The 19,791-nt window shown below is 43.1% G+C and overlaps 1 protein-coding gene across 1 annotated transcript in view; it reads left to right on the top strand.

The window, feature by feature from the left end:
• Positions 1-19,791, top strand: part of DCC (DCC netrin 1 receptor) — a 268,160-nt gene that overhangs the window by 197,314 nt on the left and 51,055 nt on the right. Inside the window, exons 14-16 of the mRNA XM_082075025.1 lie at positions 9,832-9,973; positions 12,498-12,608; positions 17,842-18,036. Of these exons, the coding sequence (XP_081931151.1) occupies positions 9,832-9,973; positions 12,498-12,608; positions 17,842-18,036 (448 nt within the window). The remainder of the gene's footprint in view (positions 1-9,831; positions 9,974-12,497; positions 12,609-17,841; positions 18,037-19,791) is intronic.

The raw sequence follows: 19,791 nt of genomic DNA on the forward strand, positions 1-19,791 counted from the left end.
GTCACCTGCCTTCTAAGTCTTTGATAATTGATGATTAAATCAACAGACAACGTCCGTTTAGTGGAAGCAAAAATGATGATAGTTTATCGTGCCCATCCATTGGAAGTAAAAGAGAAACAAAATCTTCTTGGCTTTAGGGACCTTTGGTTCAGGAGACGTGAAGTTGTTTAGTTTACCATGGGTTTTCTTGAGATGCTGAAGGAAAATGTACATCAAATTTGGGATTTATATAGAACCACTTTTTTGAGGCTGTATAGTTTGCAGAAATCATAAAATTTACTAAATAAATGGGCAAATGCTCCATTATTGTTTGAATAGTGAAGCAAATGATGCTGGGGATCCCCGACCTCACCTGTGGAAGGAGGCGGCTCCATCATCCCCACATTTGAAGCCCTTTGATTAATTAAGTCCCTTCTGAACTGTATATTAGTGACTAAATATCTCCAAATCTGCCCACATCCTTTGTATTGATTTATTCAACTCTTTTCTATATTTCTCTAATATATTTACTTCTTTTCTGTGAGTGTTTCCGCAAGACGCGTTGGCATCTCGGCCACGACAGAGGCGCGAAAATAAGGGTTGTGGGTTTGGGATGGACCATTTGGTGGGTATATATATATATAATTGTATATATACCCGCTACTTTCACAACCTTTTCTTCATCAGGAAATAGCTAAATGTAACATATAGTTGGATTTCGCTATATTTTCCCTCACTGCTGTTGTGAAGAGGAGATAAAGCCATTTAACCTGAATTACCAACCTTTGGCAAAGCTTTATCCTTCTGGTTCGTACCCTGCACTACATTGTCTCTTCCCATATGTGAAATTGCATTTTGAGCCCGGCCCAGGCATTTTACACACACAAATACAGCTGCAGATTTTGCAATTTGGACCTTTCCGCACTTGAGATGGTTTTACCAGTCAGTGAGGCTGTTAAATCTGGCTTTGTAAAGCCTTGGATTAAGCCCAACTACTGCCCGCTCCTGTTGGATCTTTCTCTCTAGAGTATGAACAACTTCACCTGCACAAGACTGAGCTGGGCTTGAAATGTGCAGGATTTGGGGGATAATGTTTTCTTTTGCCTGTTTGCAGTTAATTATCATCGTCAGGTGGGAATTCACCCCATTGTTAATGCAATGGGTTATTTTCTATAATCCATTTCTAAAGGCTGCTGTATTTATTACCCAGGTGAAGAATAATAACGGGGCGCTGGGCTTTGTAGGTCGCTGTATTTCCGAGGGCTTTGTTCGAGACGGTAGCTGTGATTATCTCTCATTTTTCTTGACAACTCTATTGCGCCTTCCTTGATCGGTAACATTACGGCATTAAATCTTCTGCAAGGAAAACAAGGTTTTGACGCTGGGCGACGGGGCTGGAATCGAAGTTTGGGCAGATCAACATTGCGCAAGTCGATCTTGCCCTTGAAAATAAGATCAAGCGGCCAAAATGTACCAAAATAAGCCGGTTTTGTGGGTTTGACTCAACAGAGCTGTCCCTTTTCCCAAGGTCAGGCATAACCAGATTGCTCCTTTATCCCATTCAGACAAGAATTAATCCGGGGGAGTCTTATAAACTCTATTACCCAAGGAATGGTTGGGATGAACCAAATCCCTTCTGGCCTGTGAATTAATGAATCTGGGCTCTGTTTCCAGGGAAATCACGACTAAAATAATGGCTCTCTGCTTTTGGGAGGGCTGGAGGGTGCAGCAATGCTGGGCACAAGCCTAAAAGCGAACTAAATAATCATGTTCATGCTCTTAAATCAAGATAATGAGGGCTGGCCCTCTCTAAAGCGCGGTGTAGGCCGCGTTCTCTCATTTTGGGAAGCGTCCCCATTCATCCATGGTAGGACACCAAGACAGACGAGTCCTCCCGAAACATGGGGCAGATGTCAACGGTGCAGGTTGACTTGGGAAGTGTTGACCATGTTGGGTTGTCTCTGAACAAGAGTTAAATAAATACTCGGGGGTCGGAGTAGATGACTCCAAAGGTCCCATCCAACCTACACCATTCCACGACATTTCTCTTGCTTTCCCTTCTCGTTTCGATATTAATTTCTCTTCCAACGTGGCTCAGATGCAATTCAGATTAACCGAGTGCCTGATTCTGACCATTCCACCTAAAGTTAAGTGCTTAATTTAATGATCTGAAGTGCAGCAGCCTAAATAAGCATTTAGCTTGCAGGGAACTCAGGGTGGTTCAGGTAGACAAACCAACTACCGATGGTGCTTCAGCCACATGCGTCAATTAATTGGGATGAACCCAACCTTGATTTATAACAAACTTGGCCTTTGCGGCTCTAGTAGTGAACAGCAGTTGAGCTTGGACTAGACAAATAAACACATTGAATAGGTCTTTAGGCCAAGACTTTCAGGCTAATTTGGGGGAGGGAGAAAAATTATACCCAATATATCCCCACAGCAGCTCTGATGCTGATTCAGAATGTCCAGCTGCACATCCCTAAAGCCCTAAAGAGAGCTAGAAAATAGAAAATGTGTTTTCTATGTCTGCGTTGATGGTTTCTGGAGCCCCGCTGAATGTTACTGAATGTCCACAGGGAATGAAAAGTCTTTAATTAAACAGATGCTGGTGGGTGCAAAATTGAAAGGCCCAAATGACCCTCGTCATTAATCCTAAAAGTCAATATAATGCGTTGGGTTGGCTGGTGACTTGCAGTTATTTACCTTTCCTAGATGAATTTGGTGTCCGGGTCCCGTGATAATTGGAGGAACCTCCAGCGCTTCAGATTTTAAAGAAAAATATAATTAAACCCAAAAAATGTAGAGATAAACCCAGAAATCATTAGTGAAGATGATGTATTTTTGCAGCTGGCTGGAGTTATTTAAAGCAACATGTGCTACCTGCACGACCTTTGTATTTATTTCATCCGGTGTTTTAGAGACTTGAAAAACCAAAAGCAGAAGGATAAGATAATGTTCAATCAGAATTAATTAATAAGATCAACCTGAGGGTACAAAACAAGGAAACAAAGTCATATTATATCTGCTATAGATATATATGTCTCCAGTTTGAAAGCAGCAGATGCAAAGTGAAGATGCAAGAGGTGAGAGGAGAAAATCACAAGTTGCTTTTGATGGGTGTTTCTTTGAATTTACAAGTCTACCTGTGGGTCTTCACTCTTCGGTTCTGTTTTTAATTAACATTTACGATCACCACAGCCGCTTGTTGGACGCCTAACGAAACCAGAACCTGCCCTCCTCGTTTCGCTTGAACTTCTCCCTGCAATTTAATTGGAGACGAGGTCGGTACATTGGTATTTCAGGTCTTCTCATGGTCATCATTAAAACAAAGCACAATTGAGAAGAAGTCACTCAGTATTTGCGTCCCATCTTCCTTGATGAACGGGTGGTTTTCTGAGAAATCTCCTCTGTTATCTGGAAGAAATCACTGCTGGTTGCCATGAAAGGTTGTGATGATTTAATTGAGACCTCGTTTGTGAAATGTGTAATCCAGAATATCCCTCTTTGGACAGAAAACTTGCCAACGCTGGCAACATCTGGCAGGTTTTCCCTTCCTTCCTTTCAATACCGTCTTGGTTTTTTAATAGGATTATTCATCATTGTCTTCCGTCTCGGAGCAATTCAACAAAAGCTTTATATATCCAGATATAGAATATATATATATATATGTTTGCTCGTGTTTCTGTCCAAATCCTTTTCCGGTCATCGCGATTGGGTCCGGGGAGCCGTTCCAGCTCACGATGCTCAGTGAATGGCACCAGATGGTTCCTTTCTCTTCAGAAACTGCTCTATACCCAAAATAGAGCCTTTTCTCCTCCCAAATTCAGCCTTTAAATCGGAGCATTTATGCCAGAAAACTTATGGGTTTTATATAAGAGGCCCAAGGAGATGCTCTCCAGATTAACGGCATTCACGGGAGGCAGATGCGCTTTACCGCAATAACCTTGGTGCCCGTTAAGACTCCGTTGCAATTAGTATTTCGGTGGTATCGTTATGGAAATGTCTAATTTGCAAATAGGAGAATCGGTGGCTTTATAAAATCAACGGTACGGAGAATTAGCATCAAAATTAAGGCAGGTTTTGGTGGGCACGGGAGCTCCATCAGGCTCCGAACGCGATGATGGGTTTGGGTCATTTGTGCTCAAACCTTTCTCCAAAGTCTCCAAAGTTTTGGGGGGATCTCTGGGCAGCTCCTGATACCAGCACCTTAATATTATATAAAACCGAATATTTCTTACAAGATATTGTTCATATTTTGATTTTAATCTGAATTTGAACAGAAATTATTTGGGAATTATCGTGCCCTTTGCTTTATAAACTCAACCACAAGGCTTCCAGGCAGCGTAATTGAAGTAATCAACATCAGTATCATCAGTAATTAAAGTGATCACCAACTACAGGTGCTGCTAAGTGCTAATCAATCAAGCTCATTTGCAATTGAAAACTTGCTTGAAGTATTGATAGTTGCTTTGATCCTTGGCCCCCTTGGTTTTCCTATAGTGGACTGAAGCCCTTTACAGGTGATGGAGGGACATGAAATTCAACTTTTCCTTGATGAAATTCAGCTTTTCCATGATGAAATTCAGCTTTTCCTTGATGAAATTCAGCTTTTCCTTGATGAAATTCAACTTTTCCTTGATGAAATTCAGCTTTTTCTTGATGAAATTCAACTTTTCCTTGATGAAATTCAGCTTTTTCTTGATGAAATTCAGCTTTTCCTTGATGAAATTCAACTTTTCCTTGATGAAATTCAGCTTTTTCTTGATGAAATTCAACTTTTCCTTGATGAAATTCAGCTTTTCCATGATGAAATTCAGCTTTTCCTTGATGAAATTCAGCTTTTCCTTGATGAAATTCAGCTTTTCCATGATGAAATTCAGCTTTTCCTTGATGAAATTCAGCCTTTTCTTGCCTGATCGATGTCAATTAAAAGGTACCATAGGGCAGATTTGCTTTAGCAGCTGTTGAGCGACTCCCCGAGCAGAGGAAGGAAACTAATTGTGAGTAATTGTGTCGTTGACACACAAATGGGTTAAAATGAAATGTATGGCTATGGAAATGCATCACAGGTGGGTTTTACTGTTACATGGTTTATTTCTTAATGACAACTTTCTTGCTCAAGTTTGAATGAGAAATCAAAACGTTGACGATTTTCATGAGTATGACGAAGAGCAAAGAGCATTTCAAGTCAATGGTGCATTTGAGTTCCGTTAAAAGCTTTTGTTTTCAAACATACAAAAAGAGCGCGAGTTTTAGTTGTATAACGAAGTGTCTAAAATGCCCTAACGTATCTTAAAATGTTTCTATAGTTGCAGAGAGAGAGAAAATTGTGACATTTTTCATTATTTGGTTTGAAACCTCGTGATTTTCTGGTTGTTTTGCCGTCATAACTAAGTATTTCCCTGAGGTTCCTGACTTTTCTAAGCCTTGTATTTGGTTGCGTTTCATCCTCTCCTCTTTTCAAGTTACACTGATTTTTGTATTTTCTCAAGCACTATATTACTCGTATACAAATTATACATATTTTATAAATAAGGTGTGATCTAGATGCTTAATCTATGATGCATATATGAATAATAATAATAATAATCTATGAATTCACAATAGATTCTCCCATTCTAGCTTTATTTCCCTTGCCTTGCGATGGTTCAGGCTTTTGACCCGAGTTAACCTGCGTTAACTCAAATATTCAGTATATAGTTCACCATCAGCTGGTAGATGGGAAGTTTTAGCCCACAAAATTTCTTCCAGAAAGGTACAATTTCTAATGGTCTTTGATCCTGGGTGATGCCTGTTGGACCTGTTAAAGGTGCCAGGAGCTTCAAGAGCCTTGTCCCGTCACCCCGTCCCGTCATCCCATCCCATCGTCCCATCCCATCGTCCCATCCCATCGTCCCATCCCATCGTCCCATCCCATCTCGTCATCCCATCCCATCTCGTCATCCCATCATCATCTCGTGGTCCCATCATCATCTCGTGGTCCCATCATCTCGTCGTCCCATCATCCAGTCCCATCATCCCATCATATCATCTCATCCCATTCCATCGTCCCGTCCCATCATCCCATCATCTCATCATCTCATCCCATCCCGTCATGCCATCATCCCATCCCGTCATGCCATCATCCCATCCCGTCATGCCATCATCCCATCCCGTCATGCCATCATCATCTCGTGGTCCCATCATCTTGTGGTCCCATCATCTTGTGGTCCCATCATCTCGTCGTCCCATCATCCAGTCCCATCATCCAGTCCCATCATCCCATCATTCCATCCCATCATCCCATCATCTCATCTCATCCCATCATCTCATCCCATCATCTCATCTCATCTCATCCCATCATCTCATCTCACCCCATCCCGTCATCTCACCCCATCCCATCATCTCACACCATCCCATCACCTCATCGCATCCCATTTTCCCATCCCTGTGCTTTTTGTCAGCTCCTGGTGTTCTTACATGGATGTTATTCCCAGTTTGGTTTGTGTATCTAGCTGGTGGGATAATTGAATATCCATTGAAAAAAACAGTCCACAGCATGGACTTGAAAAATGTGGAAGAGAAGCATATGTGCAACGTGCAACAGATAAACTTCATAAAGCAAGTACATTCGTCTCCTGCTATAACTGAATCAGTGTTTGCAAATATCTGCTGATGAATATTTATGTCCAGAACATTATTGACGAAAATAAACTGACAAATGGTCTTTGCACATCCGGAAACTTCGATTTGATAAGATTCATGAGATTTCGGATGCTCCACGTTTCCAATCAGTGTAGAGAGAATATCGCAGCTCTTGCTCAGTCTACTAAATAACCATGAAAATGGGGAAATGAAAATATCCTTTGGGTTTGGAAACTGTGGGAAAGAGGGTAAAGCTTCAGCTCGGCTTTGGTTGGATGTGTTGGGCCAACGTTTGTTCTCCTAGGAAAGGGTGACCAAATACAATTGAATCTGGAGGGATCACACTGCATGGTTTGCAATCTGTAACGGGCTATTTTGGTTTGGAATAATCTATAAAGGGATATGAGGGCAGCACTAAGGGTCCCAGCTCACACCGAGATGCTCTGGGTCATTTCCTAATGGTGCAAGGAAGGGACCACACACCCATTAAAGAAAATTTCAACAAATGGAAGTGCCCAGCAACCTTTTAGGATACTTTTCCCCGTTGTGTTCCCTCCAGGACTAAAAGGTTCCTAAAATCCTCTTGCAGCTCACTTCAATTGATGGTTTCCTTAGGAATCGTGTAACAGAAAGGAAATGTTTTCTCTCGGGTAGTTGTTACCGCTCTCTCTGAAGCAGAAGAAAGGACAAGAAGTCAGAACCTCCGTCATTGATTTTCCGGGAGCAAAGGGTCACGTGTTAAGTGCTATTGATAAAAAGCATCGTCGCGGTGTCCATGGAGACCAGGTCGAGGTGAAAGGGAACTGTTACCGTCAGGCGGATCCGCACAGAACCTGCTTTTTCCTCTAATCATAAGGAAGATCTTATTGCTCCTACCAAACCCATTGCTCCTGTGCGAGCTGCCGTGCGGGGCGATGCAGCCGCTGACAACTTCAAGGCAGGAAAAGGGGGATTTGGGCTCATAAAAACTGCTCCACGCTTGCAGGTGTCCACACAGACCACCCCGCACTCACACAACCCAATGCTGAAATGGCTTCAAAGAGACTGGAGCCACTTCTTTTATTTTATGTTTTAAACCATCTATAGATGCATTAAATTGTTGCCAACTGGCCCCATCGAGTGGTTGAACCATTTCTTGATTATTGCTCCATTTGCAACAAACTTTGGATTTGAAGTAGCTGGACAAAATGGAGCCCATGGTTTGGAAACGATGGTGGACCAGCCAAAGATGCACTCAAAGTCCAGGTCATCCGAAGGTCTTCCAAATGATGGGATTTCTTTTAAGTATCACCATGGTTTCTATCAGGTGATTCAGTTCTAAATTTGCTATAAGCAACACTGTTGGTTAAAAGTTGGTAGAATTGTACAATGTCCTGAGTTGGGAGGGACCCACAAGGATCATCATCCATATATAAAGGTTCCTTATCTCCAACCTCTCAAGATATACTCCAAGATTCAAGGGTGAATAATTTTATGGGCTCCTGTTTTCACCTTTCCATCCTCATTTTAGGCCAGTGACGCAGGATGGGGCCAACTGGGATTTCAGAAGAGTTTCTTATAGGTCTTGGAAGGTACAGGGGAAAGATTGAGATGTTCTTTCCTCCCCTTCTGCGAGTAAATCACTAAATGCTCTGTTTTCTTCTCTATTTGGGAATTGGGGAGGTCAAAGGGTCTTCTCATAGCTGGGCTGGAATATTTGCAGATGCCGAGGTCCCCACGACAAGAGTGTTGGAGATGGGAAGAGTCGGGACGGTCCCAATATCAATGAGTTACCTGTAGACCGACAACAGAAATATGTTTTAAAGCCGCTCTCTGGGTGTTTGCGTTCCCCCATAAACATTCTATATGTAGGCAATTTCCATATGCAAATGACCCCGATCTGTTTTGAAAACAATCGCTTTCCGGTTTGAAGAATGGGGGTTGTTCTGCCCCAGTGCAACAAACACAGCGTTATTTCACTCCGGAATGAAAACCCAAAGTATTGATTTTGAAATGTATGATAGATTGTAACAATAAATCACCAAGCAGTATATGTGCAAAATGGATTTTTTTCTATTGCAATAATTAATTTGATATGTGCTATAACGTATTTATGCAGGGCCTAAGCAACTCAATAACGGTAATAAATTGTATTTGGTCAAAAACTATCCACTGTGATGTGGTCCGGATTGGTTTAGCAGCGAAATGCTGCTGTACGGTATCAGCTCTCTTATCAGTCCAGCCTAGTAAAGCTGGTGGGTTTTCCCGGCCAAATAATAAAGAACAGAATGAACAGACGGATGGATGGACACGATACGCCGAGGCGGGATCAATACAGCTTTTGTGGTGGGAAGTCCCGCTCCACGTGTCTATTAAAGCCCTTTGAAGGAACCGTTGAGCACGCGGGCAAGGAGATCCCGTTGATACCGTTGGTGTGGATTTCCTAAAGCCTTTTGATACGATGCCTCACAAAAGGCTCCTGAAGAAGTGAAGTCGCCGGCATGGAAGAATTTTTCCCTTTGTGATAAGCGACTGATGGATAGAGAACAAAGGATGGAAAGAGGTGTTGGCTTCTCTGGGCCGAGGAACATTGGTGGTGGCGTCGCCATCTCCACGCAGGATGGAAAGCGAGGAAACAATTAGAAATTCAGTGTAGCAAGATCACTATAAATCCTTACAACGCTGAGTGGCTGGGAGACCAAAGAGTAAATGAATTCTGTGCCCATGGACTTGAACAACAAGAGTCCTTCAGACCTTTCTCCAAGGATAGAGGTGGTAGAGATGGATGTTTGGCCTTGTCGGGAGCCACCAAGAAGGGACAATTTCAGTTTGGGCTGTTAGGTTGAGATAAGATCCCTCCTACAATCTAGCAAAGCAACACTGAGAAGAAATTAAGTGATTGGTTTTGGTTAATTGTGTCACTGCCCTCTCTGCGAAACGGCTCAACAAAGGTCTCCCACGTGTTGCAATCGGCAATAAGTTTATCCCCAAAAGCTTTGACTCTCTTGACATTGATATAACGAGGGTGCGGCAACGTGTCCGTGACGAATTAAAATGGCACAAAATAGTTAGAACTGCTTGAGTTATTTGTATCTTATGGTCAACATGAGGCGACTTTGTTATGAGAAAAAAATAATAGCCTTTTTATTTTTCTTTTCTCTTTTTTTCCATTTGTTTTATGTGCCTTATTTCTATGATTTCGTTGTGAAAAAACAACACCCAACCATAATATCTCTTCTTTTCCAGAGCATCAAAGTCAGCTGGTTGCCTCCACCACCAGGTACTCAAAATGGATTTATTACGGGCTATAAAATCCGACATCGAAAGACGACCCGCAGGGGTGAGATTGAAACACTGGAGCCAAACAACCTCTGGTACTTGTTCACAGGTCAGTGTTCGCGTAGTTTTGATGAATTAAATGCTTTGGGAATAAAATATACTTTTCAGTTGAAGGGAACATTGATTTCTTTGCTGGCAGGTAGCATTTATTGTGTTATACAAAGATAGTCTTGATGGTGGGGGTTTTTTTAACCAATTTTTTCCTTAATTCTTTTATCATATGTTTGTCTCCCACACTTTATCATTAATGAACTTGAAGCTGCGTTTTTTTCAGTCCAATAGCTTAAGCCTCAGGTGATGTATTTTTTTAGAGCATTCGGTCAACGTTTCTCATAGGTGCCAAAATAGTAGTTTCCCGTTTCTTTTCCAAGATTTTCCGCGGAAAACGTCGCCTCGCAGAATAAAAAGCCCAACACTAGGTCATAGCAAAACTATAATTGCCATGGGTGAAAGCAGCCAGGTGATTATCGTTTAATGAAATATAACAAAGGCAAGTGTAGAGTCTAGAATCTGGGCAGGAACAACCCCAGGTTCCAGTATAAGTTGGGGAATGAGCTGTTAGAGAGCAGTGAAAAGGGACCTGGGGGTCCTGGGGCCAGCAGGGTGACCATGAGCCAGCACTGGGCCCTTGTGGCCAGGAAGCCAATGGGACCTGGGCTGGGTTAGAAGGGGGTGGTCAGTAGGTCCGAGAGGTTCTCCTGCCCCTCTGCTCTGCCCTGGGGAGACCACACCTGGAATCTTGTGTCCAGTTGCGGCCCCTCAGTTCCAGCAGGACAGGGAACTGCTGGAGAGAGTCCAGCGCAGCCACCAAGATGCTGCAGAGAGTGGAGCATCTCCCGTGTGAGGAAAGGCTGAGGGAGCTGGGGCTCTGGAGCTGGACAAGAGGACACTGAGGGGTGACCTCATTCATGTTTACGGATACCTAAAGGGTGAGTGTCAGAAGGATGGAGCCAGGCTCTTCTCGGTGACAACCAATGATAGGACAAGGGGCAGTGGGTACAAACTGGAACACAAAAGGTTCCACTTAAATTTGAGAAGGTACTTCTTCATGGTGAGGGTGGCAGAACAGTGGCCCAGGCTGCCCAGGGAGGTTGTGGAGTCTCCTTCTGTGCAGACATTCCAACCCGCCTGGACACCTTCCTGTGGAACCTCATCTGGGTGTTCCTGCTCCATGGGGGGATTGCACTGGATGAGCTTTCCAGGGCCCTTCCAACCCCTGACATTCTGGGATTCTGTGAATTCTGAGTTGTATATTTCAGGATAATCAATAGCGTTTAGTGTCTGGGTGGAAAAAGCAGGATTTTCTATCAAAATGAAAGAAAAGCAAAAATAGATTATTTTTCTGAAGAAGACCTTAAACACCAGCTTGGTCATCTCATGTAGCATCTTGACCCAAGTTCCCACAGACAAGAAGTCCCTTCGTGTGAAGGCTACATAACTATTACACACAACTTGCGCAAGAAACAAAGACTTTCTGAGGGAAATTAGCACGTTAAGCATGTTAAACAACTTGAAAAGGACCCATTTTTTGGCAGATAAAGCAGAAATAATGATGGAACCCGCTCAGGTGTTTGAGTTGAGTCCAAGTCCTCCAGAGCTCCGTCCCTGTGGATCCCATCCCATGGCAGCAGAGCAGATGAACCTCTATTGTGGTAGATGCCAACGTCTTGAGCAAATTCCTTCTTAAACATGAATTATTTGGGGCGTGAAGAGCTGCAGGATGGTGGGACGGTGGCTGCACATCCCCATCTCACCTCCACACAGCCCAAAATCACTGGTTTTTAGTATTATTTTTTAATAAAGCTTTGGAAAACAGGTTTTTGAAAGCAATTAAGACAAATATCCAAGTGTCGTTATTACTCTGTGCGTTGTGCTTGCGGGAGACCGAGCTATGAGGCTGCTCTAAATGGACATTTTAAATATTAACATGTAGGCACTATTCTGCAATTCTCTGCGGTCGGCAGGTGCTTTACGGGATAATAAGAACATCTGCGATAACGAAGGAATTTAGAGGTACAACGCAGGGTTCTAAATAGCCGCTATCAATTTTCGAGTGGGTTTCCGTGTCAGCGCGACGTTCCGCTGCTCGTTTTAATTATGACCGTTTTTCTCCAGAGAATGTTCGCAATTAAATGAAACATTATTATATGGTGGTCAGTATAGACTGAGCGTAAAGATAAATTTATATCCCCACCTCGGGGGCTTGAAATCGTGCGGCACGTTTGGAATGTAATTGTTTTCCGATGGCCTTGGCCACAGCGGGAAACGCCTGATGTCTGAATTCGTGCTTATTTCATCATATTGGTAAGACTTGCTGTTTTTTTTCCTGACCTGTGTGCTCTTTCATTAATTATGTGTGTATTTGATATTTAGACATTCTTTTTATATATATGTGTTAGCGAGTTGTGGCAAATCCAGTGGCGATTCCAATGGGATGAAGTTCAACAAGGCCAAGTGCCGGGTCCTGCACGTTGACCACAACAACTCGGTGTTTCATTTTATGCAAACTCCGGGATTGTCGTTGGTTTTTTAATTTCTGTATGATTTTTATTTGCCTTTATTTTGTCCAACAGGGCTTGAGAAAGGAAGTCAATACAGTTTCCAAGTGGCGGCAATGACGGTGAACGGGACAGGACCCTCCTCGGACTGGTACACGGCGGAGACGCCCGAGAACGATCTCGACGGTAAATGCATCTTTTTCACCAAAAAAAGCTCTCGAGCATCATAGCCATAACATTATAATATCATAAATGATAAATGTAATCAATCAACCAAACAACGGAAATGATGCCAATGGTCCTAACAAACCGCTAAGTAAATATTCCAATGGGTCAACTCGCGTTTCCCGACCTTTATTTGCAGGTGTTGGCGACGCAGCTGGATCATTGATGCGATGCAGATACCTGGAAAGCGGGAGGGGGTGTAAATCAGGGAAGAAAAGCACTGAAATGAAAGGGTTAGATAAAATGAGCGGAATATTTGAAGTAGCAGAGGAGTAAAAGGAGAGTAATGAAAAAGTCGGCCGAAAAACAATTAAGCAGAGTGCAAATCAAACGGAACAAAGGGCCCGACAGATGGAAGTCACGGCAAAACTAGAGACAATCCAGAAGCAGCAAATAGGCGGTGGAGGGGAGATGAAGAGCAAATGAAAGGCAACTGATGAAAATTGCTGATTTTTAAAGCAAACTCCATCACCTCAAAAGGATCAAAGGCAAAGCGGATGAAAGAATAAATAAATCATGGGTTTCAATGCGGCGTGGCACTTGACGCTGCCTTTCTTCTGTCCGGCCGGATTTCCTTATGATCTCAAAAATGCACCCTTGCCAATTGAAGAAGAGGAATTTCTACCTTTCCCTGTGTCCAAACGCATGATGAGATGGTTTTAATTACGCTTGGGCTAGACAGCAGATTGCAAAACGATGTTGCGAAGGTGTAAATTTGCACGGGAAACACATTAAAAATAAGAAAGCGCCGCGTTGGAGCGCGTTTTGATTTGCATTTCGTGCACGCCGCGTTCCTTTGAAGTTTTGGTGCCCAAACACGTGTTTGCATGCAAAGATATTAATCACGTAACCGCAGGTGGGAGTAGGGGCATGCGAATCAATCCAAGCGAAGCCGTTTTGCTCGTGGTTTGTATTGACGTGCGTTTGCGTTTGCAGCCGTGACGGATTCTCCTCCAGCCTGATGCTGGGAATGCAGCGTGTTACTCGCTAAATACAAATGCCTTGATAAACCCTGGGGAAAAATCTATTTATTATTGGAGTTCTATGATGACACCAAGTTGGGAGGGAGTGTGGAGCTGCTGGAAGGCAGGAGGGCTCTGCAGAGGGATCTGGAGAGACTGGAACAATGGGCCCATTGCAATGGGCTGAAGTTCACCAAGGCCAAGTGGCGGGTGCTGCCCTTTGGCCACAACAACCCCCTGCAGCGCTCCAGGCTGGGCACAGAGTGGCTGGAGAGCAGCCAGGCAGAAAGGGACCTGGGGGGACTCATGGACAGGAAGCTCAACAGGAGCCACCAGTGTGCCCAGGTGGCCAAGAAGGCCAATGGGATCCTGTCCTGGATCCAAACCAGCGTGGGCAGCAGGACAAGGGCCGTGATCCTTCCCCTGTGCTCTGCATTGGGGAGGCCACCCCTGGAGTATTGTGTTCAGTGCTGGGCCCCTCAGCTCAGGAAAGAGATTGAAGTGCTGGAGCGGGGCCAGAGAAGAGCAACAAGACTGGGGAAGGGACTGGAACACAAGCCCTATGGGGAGAGGCTGAGGGAGCTGGGCTTGTTCAGTCTGGAGAAGAGGAGGCTTAGAGCTGAGCTCAGCACTCTCTAGAACTACCTGAAGGGCAGTTCTAGCCAGGTGGGGCTTGGTCTCTTCTCCCAGGCAGTCAGCAATAGGACAACGGGGCTTAAACTTAAATTTAGGCTGGAGATTAGAAAGCAATTCTTCACAGAGAGAGTGGTCAGGCATTGGAATGGCTGCCCAGGGAGGTGCTGGACTCACCGTCCTGGAGGTTTTTAAACTGAGATTGGCCATGGCACTTAGTGCCATGATCTAGTCAATGGACTGGAGTTGGACCAAGGGTTGGACTTATTGATCTCTGAGGTCTCTTCCAACCCAGTCCATTCTGTGATTCTGTGCGCTCCTGCAAGCGTCGGAGCTGGAAAACAGGCTGGTACTGGCCATTCTCTCCCTGCTGCTGTGGATAATGCGGTTTATTTGCTTTCACTGGAAGGCATCGGCAACATGAAGATGAACAGTATCCTGGCGAACAGCGTCACCTCCCAATGGATCTTCATTTTAATTAGTGTGTTTTGTTAAAGCGATTAGAAATCCAAACACCACTGCTTCTGGAACCCTGGAAAGCCCGCGTGTGTTTACAGGCATCTCGGAAGGTTTGAAATATTTATTTTGAGCCTCAAATTTTACACTTTAAAAACAAAAAAACCCACAAAAAACATAGGAATTGAAAGCGGCGCTTTCCCCAAAGGGTCTGATTTAAATAGCTTGAGCGAGGATGCAAGAGAATCTCTGATCAACTCCGCGTCCTCTAGGAAAATGGGTTTGGGATGCTCGTTTCTGATTGCTGCACGGAACAGATGGAAGCTGTTACATGTCTTAGATAGCGATACCATTCGGCTTCAGCTCTAAATTAGCTTGACAAGCTCAACTATTATTATATTGTAATGTAGACTGAAAAGCGGTTGTGGGAATAAGTGAAGAAAATGGCATGAATAAAAACGACCCTTTGTAAGATGTGTCGTTGAATGTCTGAGGAAATTGTGAAGGCGACTCAGATGTGAAGCATTTTTCAAGCTTGACAGTGGAATTAGAGACCTTTGAGTAGCTCTAAGTGTGGTGCTCCCTGGATCGAAGACGTGTGTCTCAAACCATCATGTAGATACACAGCGAAGGACTCAGGCACGTGTGAGCAGATGTGGCATCCCAGGAGGACACATCCCACCATGCAGCGACATAGCTTTTCAGCGTCCATGGAGCATCTCAGATGTCCCACCAGGCAGTGACATAGACCTTCAGCGTCCATGGAGCATCTCAGATGTCCCACCACCCAGTGACATAGACCTTCAGCATCCATGGAGCATCTCAGATGTCCCACCAGGCAGTGACATAGAACTTCAGTGTCCATGGAGCATCTCAGATGTCCCACCAGGCAGTGACGTGGACCTTCAGCTTCCATGGAACATCTCAGATGTCCCACCAGGCAGTGATGTGGACCTTCAGCTTCCATGGGGCATCTCAGATGTCCCACCAGGCAGTGACATAGAACTTCAGCTTCCGTGGAACATCTCAGATGTCCCACCATGCAGTGACACGGACCTTCAGGTTCCACGGGGCATCTTAGGAGATATCCCACCAGGCAGTGACACAGACCTTCATATTTCAGTTCTTGGGGATAAATAAAGCTACTTAAAATGTAATTAAACCTGCTTTATATAGATAGAAAGTTGAATTAAAAAAAAAAACCTTTAAAAACAGCTCTGCGTTTATGAAACTTAAATATTCAAAAAACAGTTCAAAAATATTAACTCCAGCTTCAATTTGGCGACTTAATTCACAACCAGGGTCCAAGAAGTTCAAGTGCCTTTTGCTTTTCCAAACCAGAAGTCATGATTTTGCTCCACGATGCGTAAATCCCGTCTCTGTGTTTGAAATAAAGAACATGAAATGTTTGAATAAAGTAGTTTGAACCCAAATGGCTGCCTAGACGTGTCTATAGTGCATTGAAATCCCGGTGTTATGTCAGACGGAACAATTATTATTTGAAGGCAAATTGGTTCTTTTGGATGCTCCGATCTCCCGGGAATCGCTACGTTGAGGACGTTTGAGGAATCGCAGTGTTGCTACATTATCCGGCTTCTCATTTCGAGGCGTTAAATTGTGCTTTTGATCTGTAGGGCTTGTAAGAAATGCTTCTGTCATTTGTTTTTCAAGCAGCCCAGTTCAGGAATAGCCGCCCAAGTTACTTTAACTTCTGCATTAAATCAAAGTTTGGGAGTGGAGTTGGGGGGCAACGGCAACTTAACCTGGTTCTTCTTTTTGTGACGAGTGACTTTGCAGTGAGTTTTCCTTGATTTTTTTAAAACCAGACCCATGTTTCGCAATTTTAAGAGGTTGAAATTTTAAGAGGTTGAACTTTTAAGAGGTTGAACTTTTAAGACGTTGAAACGTTAAGACGTTGAAACTTCAAGACGTTGAAACTTTAAGACGTTGAAACTTTAAGACGTTGAAATTTTAAGACGTTGAACTTTTAAGAGGTTGAAACTTTAAGATGTTGAAATTTTGAGACGTTGAAATTTGGAGACGTTGAAATTTTGAGACGTTGAAATTTTGAGACGTTGAAACTTCAAGACGTTGAAACTTTAAGAGGTTGAAACTTTAAGACGTTGAAACTTTAAGACGTTGAAACTTTTAAGACGTTGAAATGTATAAGTTTGCTGGGTAAGGTACTAATGAGATATCCCCGAAGGCGCAACAGCTTTTCAAAGTACTCTAATGCGCTGGCAAGAAAACACATAAAATCCCAAGGACAAGTGTTAATTCTGCTTTTTTATTACCTTTTCCAAGGTTTACAGTGGGAATGCTTCACAACTCTGAAGTGTCTTTTGTTGGAGTTTACATCATTTTCTATTATTACTGGTTTTTCCCTGTCCTTGTTGGCTTCTGTCTAAGCTTTCATCTATTATATTGCAAGCCTTTTTATTGGGGAAAAATAGTGATTTGTCTCTTTCTGCTCTCAAAAAGACAAGTTACTATGTGGCTCCTCTGGAGAGACTTGTGATATGGTAGTTATTGGGTAAACTCAAACAAAAGGCATTTACTCCTCTAACCTCCACAGAAGAATTAAGGTCGGAGAAGGCAAATAGCCTGCGAGTGATTAATTACTACTTAAAGTAATGAATTTTGCCCGGCAATAGCCGTAAATAAAAGACGTCATTGCATAATTTCATTTGCGAAATGTTGGTGTATTGACTTAAAGCAGCTTCAAAGCAAGAGTTTAAATTCACTCATCGTGAAAGAGACAGATTATTGCCAGAATATAGTCGTATATCTCTAAAAATAGTCCAATTTGGTTAAATAATCTACGAGCACAAAGTGTAAGGATCCTGGCGAACTTGTAAATAGAGCAGGGAATGGAAAAGTTGTCCTATTGAAAATCCTCTTGCGGGTCATCTTTCATTTTCCTGCATCATTTTTGATCTTCCTGGTCCCCTTATGCTCCAAGTGGCAAACACCAGATGTTCTGTGTAAATCAGAACATCAGCGCTCTCGGATGTTGCTCAGCAATGAAATTGCATGTACGCTCTGCATGTAACTATGTGTTTTTCGGTCCAAACCTTCAATCTAAACACAGACGTGGTGTGGAATATTCATTGACACTTTTCTCTTCTTTCTTCGAATCCCAGAATCGCAGGTTCCCGACCAGCCAAGTTCTCTTCACGTCAGGCCCTTGACCACGAGCATCGTCATGAGTTGGACGCCGCCGCTCAACCCCAACATCGTGGTCCGCGGGTACATCATCGGCTACGGCGTGGGCAGCCCCTACGCCGAGACCGTGCGGGTGGACAGCAAGCAGCGCTATTATTCCATTGAAAACTTGGGTGAGTCGTTGCTTTCCTTCATTTCATTCCACAAAAAGAGGTTTTTCCGAGACGATGCTGCTTTTGTAGGTTTATTTTCAGGCTATATGTCGCTTGCTTAGGCTGGTTCTACATTCCATTTTACATTTATTCTTACCTTCAAAACTCTGCATCCTCTCCAATACGTCAAATCTCTTTGATCAAATGCTCATTTGATTCATCGGTCTTATTAAGTCACGTCCTCCTAATCCTGACTCCCACTTGCGCAGAGAGCTGGACCTAAAGGTGTTATTCCCCAGGTTGGAATTTAATGGCAAATCCTATTTTGGGTCTGTCAAATGACGCCAAGAGGGGTGGTTATTCGTTATTCATTATTCACGGCGCGGTCTCTGCGACGCTTCATCAAAATCCTCAGCAAGGGACACAGGGACCTGGATCCTTCCCGTAGTGATGGATCATTCGCCCGGCGCTGGGAAACCTGTTCAAAATGTAAAGAAAGTGCAGAAGTTTAATGGTTTCCTTGTCGTTTCTTCTTTCCCGCTTTTATTCCAGGTAAGTTTTCTGGGAATGATCCGATATTACAGGGAGAATCGTTAACCTGGTGCATTAGGGGTGCACAGGTAGGCCCGTTGTCTCAATTCTATGGGACTGAAAATATCTGGGGACACTTTGCTTTAGAATTGGTATTTTCTAGCACCCTGAAACTGCATCATCCAACCTTATTATTACTGCTCGATGTCCAACCTTATTGTTATTATTACATCCAACCTTTTTGCTCTTTCCTTGGGGAGTGGAATAAACTGGTTTGACTGTGATTCCATCAAACAGCTTTGCTATGTCCAGATATCTATTTTATGATGGACTTATTGCCAAGAGCCAGCTTAAACTTTGCCAAATATTCAGTGGGTTCTACGGAAAAAAGCAGATTTGATAATGTTTCGGGCAAATGTGAAGTTATTATGCGAAATGCAAAGATGGCTGACCGGACCGTGGAAGAAATCTTGTGGAATATAAAGATAAAAGCTCTTCCTAATGAATGCGTGCGTCTAATAACTAATGGTCAGGATTAAATGCCAAGCGTTTCTATTTTTAATTTCAAAAGGGATTTAAATCCTCCCAAGCCTATTTTAAGGTGTTTCATATCTTTAATGAGTTTTCCGTTGAGTCTTTGGCCACTGTTGACCCCGAAGTACTAGAAAAGAAAATTATATGGGCAGATGTATCTTAGCAAAAGCTACAGAGATGCCCAAAAGGTCAATTTTATAGAGTTCCAAATGGTCGCCTCTCACTAAAAGTGTCTTGATTAACAACTGGAGAAATGTCTTGGGGTTTGTGAAGCTTTAAAGTTTGTCTCCCTTCAAGTATTCGATGACCGGTGAATATATTTGCTCATAAAACCTCTTATAGCTGGAAGATACACTGGGAACAACTTGTGGATGTAAAATCTTTTAGAGCTATTTCTGTGGCTTAAAAGGGTGTTTCGCTAATACACTTTAATTACCAAAGTAACACTCAGACATCTAAAAAAGGGCAAGAGACTGTTGTGACCATATCAAATATGTACTTGCAAACAATGTGGTCACAGAAATCAGGGTTAGTTTGTCTCGAACGTCCTCCAACAGACTGAGGTTTCATCAAAGTTATTAACGAACCCAATGAAAAGTATCTTTTCATTCTACATTTTTTAGTTTGATTGCGGATATTCAAAATGTACAATTCACATGTGCGACTTGGAAACTCAACTCCCGCGCATAATTGTACTAATTAAATCCCATC

This window comes from Streptopelia decaocto, assembly GCF_964273445.1.
Source record: "Streptopelia decaocto genome assembly, chromosome: Z".
Taxonomy (NCBI): Eukaryota; Metazoa; Chordata; class Aves; order Columbiformes; family Columbidae; genus Streptopelia; species Streptopelia decaocto.